The sequence below is a fragment of the Lygodium microphyllum genome, chromosome 8, assembly GCF_053477565.2.
Source record: "Lygodium microphyllum isolate KBCC chromosome 8, Lygodium_microphyllum_v1.1.10, whole genome shotgun sequence".
Taxonomy (NCBI): Eukaryota; Viridiplantae; Streptophyta; class Polypodiopsida; order Schizaeales; family Lygodiaceae; genus Lygodium; species Lygodium microphyllum.
This window is the reverse complement of record NC_141142.1, coordinates 139,754,113-139,765,372: the sequence shown is the minus strand read 5'-3', so window position 1 is coordinate 139,765,372 and position 11,260 is coordinate 139,754,113. Positions and strand designations below refer to the sequence as shown.

The 11,260-nt window shown below is 45.7% G+C and overlaps 1 protein-coding gene across 2 annotated transcripts in view; it reads right to left on the bottom strand.

The window, feature by feature from the left end:
* Window positions 1-820: 820 nt before the first annotated feature.
* Window positions 821-11,260, bottom strand: part of LOC148032936 (uncharacterized) — an 86,556-nt gene continuing 76,116 nt past the window's right edge. The window contains exon 5 of one of the 2 annotated variants that reach the window (XM_087683617.1): window positions 821-1,223. In XM_087683617.1, the coding sequence (XP_087539743.1) occupies window position 1,223 (1 nt within the window). In that variant the 3' untranslated portion in view covers window positions 821-1,222. Of the gene's footprint in view, window positions 1,224-1,510; window positions 2,185-11,260 lie in introns of those variants that run through there. The other variant, XM_087683616.1, reaches the window with a different exon arrangement.

Sequence of the window (11,260 nt, the reverse complement as noted above, 5' to 3'; positions counted from 1 at the left end):
TAGTTATGGATTGCATTGAATCTCCTTATTAACTTATCCTATGACTAGGTATAACACTCATAAGTGAAAAAAAGCTATGTAATCAAGGATTCTTTGGTGAAAAATGCTACTTGCAAGCTGGCTCATTTGCCTTTGCCTAAGGGCAAACATATACCACCATTCAAGTAGATCTACAAGTTGAAAGCTATTCCCATCTTTATGTATTATCTAAGGCAAAATTGGTAGCCAAGGGATTTAAGTAAGAGAAGGGGATTGACTTTGATGAGATATTCTCACTGGTAGTTAAGATGGACCACCCCTCCAATGATACTTGCCTTGGTTGCTTCGAGATATGGAGCTCCTTCAAATGGGTATAAAGACACTTTTTTAACATCGAGATTTACATGAGGACACTCATATACTTGAAGGTTTGTAGTGAAAGGAAAAGCAACAATTGATGTGTAAGCTACGTAAGAGCTTATGGAGTGATATCATAAGTCAAAGCCTTTTTACATGGTTCAAAGTGTATACTACAAGTAAGACTAATTGTTGCTTATACACTAGAAAGACTATGGATGACAACCTTATGATTTTGAATCTCTATATGATTGACATGTTGATTACTCTATAGTCTTTAACATGGACTTAAAAAATGATAATCACATTCTTGGCATACACATTATGAGATCGAGATTTATCTCCAAAAAAGTACATTAAAAAGATATTGCAATGTTTTAATATGGACAGTGAAAAAACATTAGTGTTGCATTACCTCCATATTTGAAGCTTAGCCAAGCGAATAAGCCCCAAGTTAGATGAGCAAAAGGTTTAAACGGCCAAGGTTTCTTATGAGAGCTTGATGTATGTTACAATTGCTATATTATTTATGCAATGGAAGTGGTTAGCAAGCATATTGCAAACCTTGGTAAAAGGCTTACAATGAAGCTATATAGCTTAGTAAAAGACTTGGGCATTGTAAGAGATGTGCCTACCTTAGTTTGTGATAGTCAAAGTGTCATTTAGTCAAAATGAGACCCTATCTTTCATACAAAGACAAAACCACATTGAGATGAAGTGTTACTTTATGAAGGAGATACTTGAGAACAAGCACATTGAGCTTGTCAATGTCTACACAAATGATAACCTTGTAGATTGTCTCACAAAGAGTTTGTCTTCTGAGCACTTCTCGTTGCAGGATAGTATCTTCATTTTCTTCTTATAATCTCATAAAGACGCATTGGCCTCTACATGAGAGATTATTGGGGTAAAAGCCAATAGTCAATAGTCAGACAAACATCCCTTGTATAAGCGCACATAGTACAATCATGTATGCATAAAGATAAGCAAGGAATAAGGGTACCATTCATTGTACCCACTAAGCTCTTTAATATGCATTCCAAACTCTTGATACAATTTTTTTCACTTAAATTAAACATTTGGCACCCGATTTTTTATGAAAATAGCCAACTAGCATATGCTATATATTTCTGAAAGTTCTACATGATATGTATCAATTTGTGAAAACCATACAATATTGATCACTTGGGAATATTCAACCCATTAACACAGGTCAGTCCCCACTTTCTGTCAAGGTTATCTTAACACACGTCCCCAATGCTTTTGACCCTAAGAAAATTGAAACTGAAATTTGTTTACACGACTTTCAAGAAGTAAGTTGTTGCACAAGTCCTTTTACAAAAATGTGACAGCTTCATTTACACTACCTGGTAACAACTTTATCAGTGAGCTGTAGACCAAGTTTCTTCAAAAAAATCAGAGCAGCTCAGGTTGCACTACCTATTTACAACTTTCAAGCAGTGAGCTGTTGATCAAGTTTCTCTACATAAATGTAACATCTACAAAAAAGTTCGGGTCAGTCTATTGTACAGCTGCTGAGAGTACCTTCAGATGCCATTGCTAGCACACTTATAAAGTGCTATTAGTTATGCTTGTTTTTTTATCTTCTTTTTGGGCTTCAAGATGATGTCACCATCCCCCGAGTCTGCCTTCTTCTTCACTTTTGAGACTTGAACCTTAGAAGTCTTTTCAATAATCTTTATGGAGGACTTCCTTACAGACTCGATATTGACATCTGTTGCTGGAGGCTTGCCAGGAGAGAGCAGTTTCTGAGTAAGCTGATTCTTTTTCTTTTTTTGAAATGCCCTCTCTGCATCGTCAGCTTCAAGAAGCCCATGCTCCATCATCCTCGCAGAAAGGAGAACCTTAATGAAACCGGCAGGGTAACCACCACATTTTTTTCTTGCTAAAATAAGCATTCTTATGTTCCATTGCTAATGCAGAGCAGAGTTGAATTCTCATTTCAAGACCTATTTAATATGAAGATACCCTTCTCCCCTTCTATCTATCTATGTTATGTCTTTGTTTGACCCTGCCTGCACCCTGTTGTATAAACTAATGTATGACTTCAATGCATGGTGTGAGCATTGTCTAGTAAGCCACCTCATGAACAGCATTTATGATTCCTCAGTTTTAACTTTTGCTACATTTCTCAGTTTGTACTGTTTCTTGTAGTCTTCAATTTGAGTACTCATTATTCAGTGTTTACTGTTGGACTATAGTCTTCAAGTCATACAACATTTCTCAGTCACCATTTGGCATTGACAATTATTACTTCTACTCTTCAATTTGAGTATTCATTATTCATTTAGGTTTCAACTTTCATGGCTCATGTATTTTTTAAAACCTTTATGGGATATTTTTAGAAGGTTTTTGAGTTAAGCTATTGTATTTGTTTAATCTAGAAAACATATAATTTTTAGGGCCCTGTCCCCTCGTCCTCCCATGCTCATCCCCATCCCTTGTCCCCCGTCCTTGATGACTATGCTACAAATTGTCGCTAGCAATTGGAGGAGGGCTAAATGCAGGCGCTTAATGATGGACCTCAAAGGTTGATATCAGCCAACAAGGGGTGTGGATAGCAAAGAATAAGGCACCAAAAATCTTCAAACAAGGATAGGTTGAGTGGTTAGGATTTGGCTTACAAGACAGAGAGAGACTCTAAAAAGCGGTCACTTAATGAAACTTTTGGTAATATGCATGTTTTGGGGCTATAATAAGGAGCTAATCAGTAGAATGCATCTTTTAGCTCAACAACCCCTCTCAGGCCCAATACTGGAACCAAGAAGGGATTGCAACACATAGCTCAACCATAATGATCCAAGACCATCTCACCCTAAAGCAGCCAGGGCATCAAGCCAAGGGTGTACATCGGCTGCCCAAGGACCTATCAAGACTACAAAGGCAATGATTGTATTACCAAGGCAGCCCAAAGGGTCATCCCAAAGAGACCAACACATTTCACAAAAGGTGCTCATCAACTGCATAATGACAAATTAGAACCTACAAAGGCAATTTGAACCACTTTGAGCTTTTTTCTTTTGGTTTTTTAATAAATGAGATTCATTTTGATCCTATTAAGTATATATGCCCCAAATGGAAATAAAAGGGATGGTCAAATCCAACACACCACAAACCAAACAAGCTATTTAACCACGTGTGGGTGTTGGCAAAGAAGAAAAGTATGGAGAGTACGTATGGAAGGCTACCATAGAGATTGCCATGTGAGCTACTGTTGTGCTAAGAAATGCACTTAGCCACTTAAACAGCCCCAAAACATGCTTCTTTTAGGCTTATTTCAGCCAAAAACCTAAAATGGGGAGCCGATCAAGAGAATTAAGTGGGAGAGGATCTAGAATCCTAATTTTCTATAAATAGGCAGCCAACCCTCCACTCTTCTCTAATCTCGTTTTTGCAAATTTCAAGTGTTTCAACTTGCTGCCCACACCCCATTCGCAGAGGACATCTCAGCTAAAGCTGTCCATTGCTGTCTCCATCAGTTGGCGCCTGATTTCCAACCCTCTTCACGCAGTTTGGAATTGATTCCAACCAAGCGACTACTGTTTCTGTGCAAACCTGCTGCCGTACAACCTGCCACATCATCACAATCCTACTACCTGCGTTTTTAGTCTCTCTCTCTCTCTTTTTTTTTTCGTAAAAGGTAATTGTATTAATTACGAAAAAACTACAAGATTACTTGATTACAAGATACATGATGACACTAAGCCAATCATGTGAAGAGGTTCTCTCTCTCTTTTTTCTGATTACAAGAGACACGAGGGCCCTAGGCCAACGTGTGGGGAATCCCCGTAGTAATGCACTAAAAAGGTTACACCAATCATGGCAACGACCCAGAGGCAATTGCCATATGCCAAGGATGCAAATCCTCCCGAGGGAGCAAGTCGGAGTGTCGGATGAGATCTAGCTGCCAATGCAAGAGCCCTTTAAGCCTGGCAATATGTCGCGGTACATTAGAGGCCGAATCAAAGAGAAAAGCATTGCGCGTGGTCCAAATGTGCCAGCATCCCCAGTATCTGAAAAAGTGAAATAAGATCTTCATATGCAACTGTGGCGGTGTGGGATACTTCGGGCGCACAAAAACCCAGTCGAAAGGAGATAGTGAGGACCCCACCACTGCGCGCCAAATGTGCGACAAGAGTGACCAGATATTCTTGGCGAGCGGGCAAGAAAGAAAACGATGTTGGGCCGATTCCGCCGGTGTGGTACAGAAGAAACAATTGCCATTCGAGATGCGACGCTTGGCAAGGGCCGAGGCAAGAGGAAGACCACCAATCATCACCCGCCAAAGAAAGACCTTGCATTTGAAAGGTGTCTTATTCAGCCAGCCCTCCATCAGCGTTGTCTGCCACCATGACAGCGATTTCCGCAGTCCCCAAACAGTATTAGCTTTCTCACCCAGCCATTGGTGATCTTGAATGAGAAGATGATACACCTGATTAGTAGAGGCCTTTTCCAGACTCAACCGGCCTGCAAGGTCCCAGTCCTGCCAAGGGCGATCCACAGCCAGGGCAGGAAAGGGTTGCCTACCCTGAAGCTCCAACGAAAGCTTTTCCCATAAATCACGGTATCCGCGCGAGATCTTGAAAAGTCGCCTAGCAGTCCGAAACGATACGAGGACATTGCGAGTGGCAAGGGTAGCATCCGTAACCGACGTCACACCTAAACGGGCCATGCGGTTAAATCTTGGTCTGAGCTGATCTTTATCTTCCCATGAAAGGAGTCTCGATACTGCCAACAATTCCAGCTGAAAGAAGTTAGTCTGCAAGCGGTCCCCTACTGGGTGCCAACGGGCCTTTTGGAGCACCACTTTCCAAGAGCCGACCAAGTGCAGTAACAAAGAGGAAGAGGGACTGGAAAAACGAGAGTCAGCATTAAGGACATGCCACCAGGAGGCCCGAAGCCGTGTGTTACCATGGCGGAGCCCACTGTCCTCAAGAAAATAACAGGCTATGATGGTCCACGGGTGATGATCCACACACATGGCACGAAAAAGGGACCAACGGAGAGCTAGCATATGAGTTTCTGCATCCAAAATAGCTCCACCACCCATGCGCTTAGGGGTACATGTATGTGACCATGAAATCCACGAAATGCCTGCCTGCAGTGAATCCTTCTTCCATAGCATGAAACGGATGGGATGAGTGAGAGCCTTCAAAGTAGTAGGCGTCCATGGCAACAATGGCAGGAAATACGTTAGCATTGGTAGCATGATTGTCTGAGCCACTTTGAGGCGAATATGGAATGGCTACGCTTGCGACTTCCAATACATAAACTTCGCCGCCAGTTTTTGTGAAATCCACTCCAGCAGGTCCTTTGGCCGTACATCCACCCCCAATGGGTATCCAAGATGCCTGACAATGGAGCCACGGGAAACCACCTGGCCTTGCCAGCCTAATGACTGTAAATCAGGCTTCGTGCAACTGAGAATGGCTGACTTAAAGGCATTGATGCAAAGCCCAGAGGCCTGACCAAAGAGCGTCCAAACATCTAATGCCTTTCGAATGTTGTCCCTGTCCGCCTGCAAAATCATAAAAGTGTCATCAGCCAAAGATTGGCTAACGAAGTGCTGGCCCAAAGGAAGAGACAACCCTGCCAGCTGAGCAGAAGCTGCCATGGAGGATAACATTGAAAGGACCGGGTGAGTCGCCAGGGCAAAGAAGAGAGGACTCAAAGGACAACCCTGTCTGACCGAGCGTGCAAGGACAAATGGCTCTGTAACCCCACCATTAAGCATAACTCTGGAGGAAGCCGCAGCACTAATGGTGTAGATCAATCGGGACATCCGGGTACCAAAGCCCATAGCAGACATGAGATCTGCAATGAAAGACCAGTCCACATAATCAAACGCCTTTTCCAAGTCCAATTGAATCAATACCACTTCCTGACCGGAGTGCCGCGCATAGTCAATAGCCATTTGCACATTTAAGATATTATGCAGAATGTTGCGGCCCTTAATGAAACCATATTGGAGAGGATGCACAATAGCTGGAAGGTGCTTGTGAAGCCGATTCGCCAGCACTTTGGGGTAGATTTTATACATGGAGCCCACCAAAGAGATTGGTCTCCAATGTTGCAGCTTTGACGGCGAAGGGACCTTTGGAATCAGTTTGATAAGGCCTTCTTTACATGAGGAGGGCATGATCCCTGTTTCCCAAACCTGCTGAAACATGACCACCAATGGCTTCACCAATTGCGTGGCCAAGTTCTGAAAGAATTCATTAGTGAGACTATCCCAGCCAGGACTTTTATCCTTAGGCAGGTGCAACAAAACATCCATAACCTCCTCCTCGCAAATATCCGCCTCCAAAGTGGCTTGCATATCAAATGGAACCTGCTGGCGGACCAGATGATAGAAGACCGAGCGGGCATGCGTAACCTGGCTAGAAGGCGAGGGAGAAGAACCAAGAAGTTCCATAAAATAATTTCTGCACATGGTGACAATGGTCTGCGGATCAGTGACCATGCGACCTTCCGAATCCTGGAGTCTGGTCAAATTTTTGCGAGCCGGAGACGCATGCAAGGCGCAAAAGAACTTATGAGACTGGCAGGCACTATCTTGCAATGTGTCAGTCAAGTTATGCAGCTTGGCCTGCTGATAAGATTTCAACTGAAACACTTGAATAAGATGGGCCAAACGCCTCTCCAGTGACAGCAGAAAATCATCATCTGGGGAATCCAGGAGCAAGGAACGGACCAAAGCCAGTAAGTCCTCTGCTGCATGTTGACGTCGGCGACAAAGCGAGGCATGATGGATCCCATACTGCCGAGCAACCCGCTGCACATTAGAGAGCAGCCGTGCAAATGAAGGCAAGCCCTCAGAGGCGAAGTCCAATAAGAACCTCTCAATCAATTGCTGCATATAGCCCTGGAAAATTGAATGCTTCAAATAAGAGGAGTTGAAACGTAAAGGGAGCCTATCCAGCAACTGCATAAAAGGTGCAATAGATTGTGCCCGCATCTCAAGCTGGAGGGGGAAATGGTCCGACAACGCATATTGCTGCAAGACCTTCATTTCCAGCATCTCGGGAAGAAAATCATCCCCCTGCATGATATACATTCTGTCCAGCCGCGACTAGGTAGTTGCATATTGTGCGGAATGAAAAGTAAACCCTGAAAAAGAAGGGTGAAGCCACGACCAAAGATCTTGCTTGAGTACGTGCAAAGCAAAGGAATTCCACACCCGGCTTTCCGGCGTATCCATTACCGAATGCCCTGAAGTGGACTGAGAAGAGTTAACACACATATTGAAATCTCCCATCAAAAACCCCCTTCGGCCGAGTGACATGGAGCCCTGCAAAGTGGACCAAAGATCCCGTCGGGATGCGGGATCATTCGGAGCATAGAGGCCCAATAACCATAAAATCTCTCCTTCAAATAAGACTTTGATTACCAGAAAGCGGCCTTGCACATCATTTTTAACAAGGACAGGCTGGTATTTCTCATGGACAATCATCAGCACGCCCGAATAGTGCGTAGCATGGGTCCCTGCATAAAACAGACGGAATCCATGACAATCCACAACTTTTCCTGCTTCACTGTGACTTTTGTGCTCAACTGCACACAATACATCCCACTGGTTCTCATGCAAGATGGTCCACATGGCATGTTGCTTATGGCGAGAGCAAATGCCTCGCACATTCCACGTGGCTATCTTCATGTATCTTCAAAAAAGGAAGTCAGGAACGAGGCGCCTGTTGCCTCGATTTCACCTTTTCCGCGAGAGCATCCAGGACACCCTCATCCAGAAAATCAGCCAATACTGCAAACGAATTCTGGCGACCTGCTTTAGAGGTAGAAGGGAAATCCACTGCCTTGGGAGAGGGGCGGGGATAACGCCGATCCCAGGGTGTAATAACATTACCTTTGGTATCAAACGCCAGCTTAGCAGGTGGGCCTTTGGGGCCGTCGGTATAGACTTTCCTTGGAGACTGATTACGGGGGGCAGACGGGGCCGTAGGACGCGCAGCCTGCTGTGAAGTGACCATTTCTTTCCTGCGCGTATACGTGCGCACGGAATCCTGGGAAGCAGTAGGCCCAGGATCCGCCAGGCCTGCATCCAAGTTTTTACCTTTTTTGGGACGTGCCTCAATCCAGTCAGTGCGACGGGAATCCACACTCAGGACCTGTTGTTTGCCTTTATCCATGACATGAGGAGACTGAAGGGCTTCCTGGGGCGGGGCATCAAGCACCATGTCATCCTTGGGCAGCACAACCTGCGCATCCTCCGAAGACGGTTGTCTTTCAGGGCATTCGGCCATGAAATGCCCCAATTTACCACATGAAAAGCAGTGTCCCGCAAAGTTGCCCCATTTCAAGCGAAAATGCAAAGGATGCATGCCTGAACAATTGAGGCGAAGCCGCGCGGGCCTTTTCCTGGCCGTGTCCCATAACATGCATAAACGGTTTTGGTTCATCGCCCTGAGGCTTGGGGGGACCAGCACTGTTCCCACAACCGCCATCGCATCCTTCAACATGGGCCAATAGACCGCCGGACAATTTTCCACCTCCACCCACACCGGGCATTCTCGTTGAAGCAGATGCTGGAAGTCGGCCATGGGGCGCCATGGCACAACATGAACCAAGCGGCGATCAAAGAATAGTAGCAACTTGGACAGGAGCTCAGCTCGATGCGTTTCCGATTTCAACAGCACCTCATAAAAGCCGCGAGGTCCAAGGAAGATCTCCTCAACACACTCCGCTTGCAATAAATGGTGCATCCATTGGCGAATATGCGAAAGCACTGGGATCCTGCCAGTGAAGAAAAGTATAACTGCACCGTCATAAAACACCGAGAAGGATCGCAAGACTGATTTGGGGTCCACCGTGGCTTCCAGCATATCATCCATTCCCGCATCAGAAAAAGATTCATTATTATGCTGGACATAATCGCTAAGCAGAGTATTGGCAAAGTCCAGCAAATGCTCCCAGTCAATTTCCTGCGAATCCATAGGATCAGAGGCCACTTGCGCATAGGAACGTTCCTGAGGACCCATTGGCTCATCAGAAGTATGCTTGGAGCGTTTGCCGGCAGGCGGCAGTTCAAAACCCGGAGGCAGCTCCTCCGTGCATGGCACCATATCCTCCGACTACTCTGCATCGGAATCAGGGCCAAGGGCTGCCACCGTCCGGTCGAGAAAATCCATATCCAGGCCAGCCATACTGCTGTCTTCGCGCTCGCGCCCCTCTCTCTCTCTCTCTCTCTCTCTCTCTCTCTCTCTCTCTCTCTCTCTCTCTCTCTCTCTCTCTCTCTCTCTCTCTCTCTCTCTCTCTCTCTCTCTCTCTGTGTGCAAGTCCCGCAGACCTGTCGGCCTCAGCCGTGGCCTATCCCGAGGGGGTGTAGATAACGTGTGGGTCAGGGTGCAACCCTAAGGGAGCAGATTCAAGAGGGCGAAACACAGGGCCAACGGGCAGTGACAAAGGCCAGAACGCTGAGAAGGAAGGCTGGCAGGCGACGACAGGGCTAAACCGTCAGCAACTGAAGCACTGCGGAGCAGGGATCAGGCGACAGTCCGGAGGGCCCAGGTCCGATGGCGACAGCAGGAGCTCTGACACGCAGGGCAGACGTGCGTTGACCTGGAGCAGAGTCCACAGGTCAGACGGGCGACGGCAGGGCGGGGCACGCTGCCAACAGGCCTCCAGATGCTGGCGACGGCGACGGGGCTGCAGACGACGAGGACGGGGCACAGGCGACAGGGCTGCAGGCGATGGCGACGGGGCACAGGCGACGCATCGTTATCTATCTCTCTCTCTCTCTCTCTCTCTCTCTCTCCTACAGGCTGCCCTACCTATGTTTTTAGTCTTTCTCTCTTTTGCAGGCTGTTCTACCTACGTTTTTAGTCTCTTTTGCAAGCTGTCCTGCCTGCATTTTGTCTTTCTCTCTCCTCACTGCTGTCTGCATCAGATCCAGCTTCTCACTAATGCGTTTGCTGGTGTTCGACATTCGGAGGCTACCTTCTTGTGATTCAGGATCCGTTCAGAGTACGACACACTCTCCAACTCATTATCCATGCCTTGATCCTTGAGATATAGGAGTTCGAGGTTCAGTATTCATTCACTGCATAGTATGTTTGCTGCATGAGCATTGTATTATTCAATAGTTATATCACTTCATTTGTTTATTGTGTTCATTGTCTCTGAGTTACCCTAACCCTAACTGTGTTCTTTTCTCAGTCTGTGCTTTATCGTACGGTTTTCGTTTATGTTTCTATGTTAGGGTATTTCTTTACATGGTATCAGAGCCTGGTACTCTCTGAGAAACCTAGGCCTTTGATCTGAAAGCTCTACACAAGAAGCAAGAACTACTGTAGGTTCAAATGACTTCGAACACAACAATACCGATTCAGTCTCTAAAATCAACTATGTCGAGAACTGAGCAAGAGTGGACCGATCAGCTTGCTCCACAAAGTTGCGACATGATGGAAGACACTTCTGATTACATGGAAGAAAAGCTAGGCAAGCTTACCTCTGAAGAATAAAAACTGATCATAGCTTATAGACGAAAGAAGATTGAGGAGCTCGACCGAAGGATTGCCCTTCAAGAAAAGCTTCTAAATGAAGGTATGCATGAATTTCTCTCTTCAGATGTTGCGCGCAAATCTGATGATATTGCATGGCCGTTGAGACCTCCATCAGGGATGGGCCCCCCTCTTGGAGAACAAGACCCGGAGTATGTTCCTTTCTTTCATCCTCTTCCGTCCACTCCGGTGCAAGGTACTTTAGATTCGTCTTTTGTTCCTTCTTCTTTTACCTCTTCTGCTTTGCAATATTATGGTAGAGATCATGTGGAAGAAAGAGTCCAGTCTGTTGACAACGGAAAAGTTCCTCTTAAGGACCAATTCTTGTATGTAAACACACGTCGTGGAGATTATAAGAAAAAGCCAAGTACCTCTTCTTCTAACCTTCC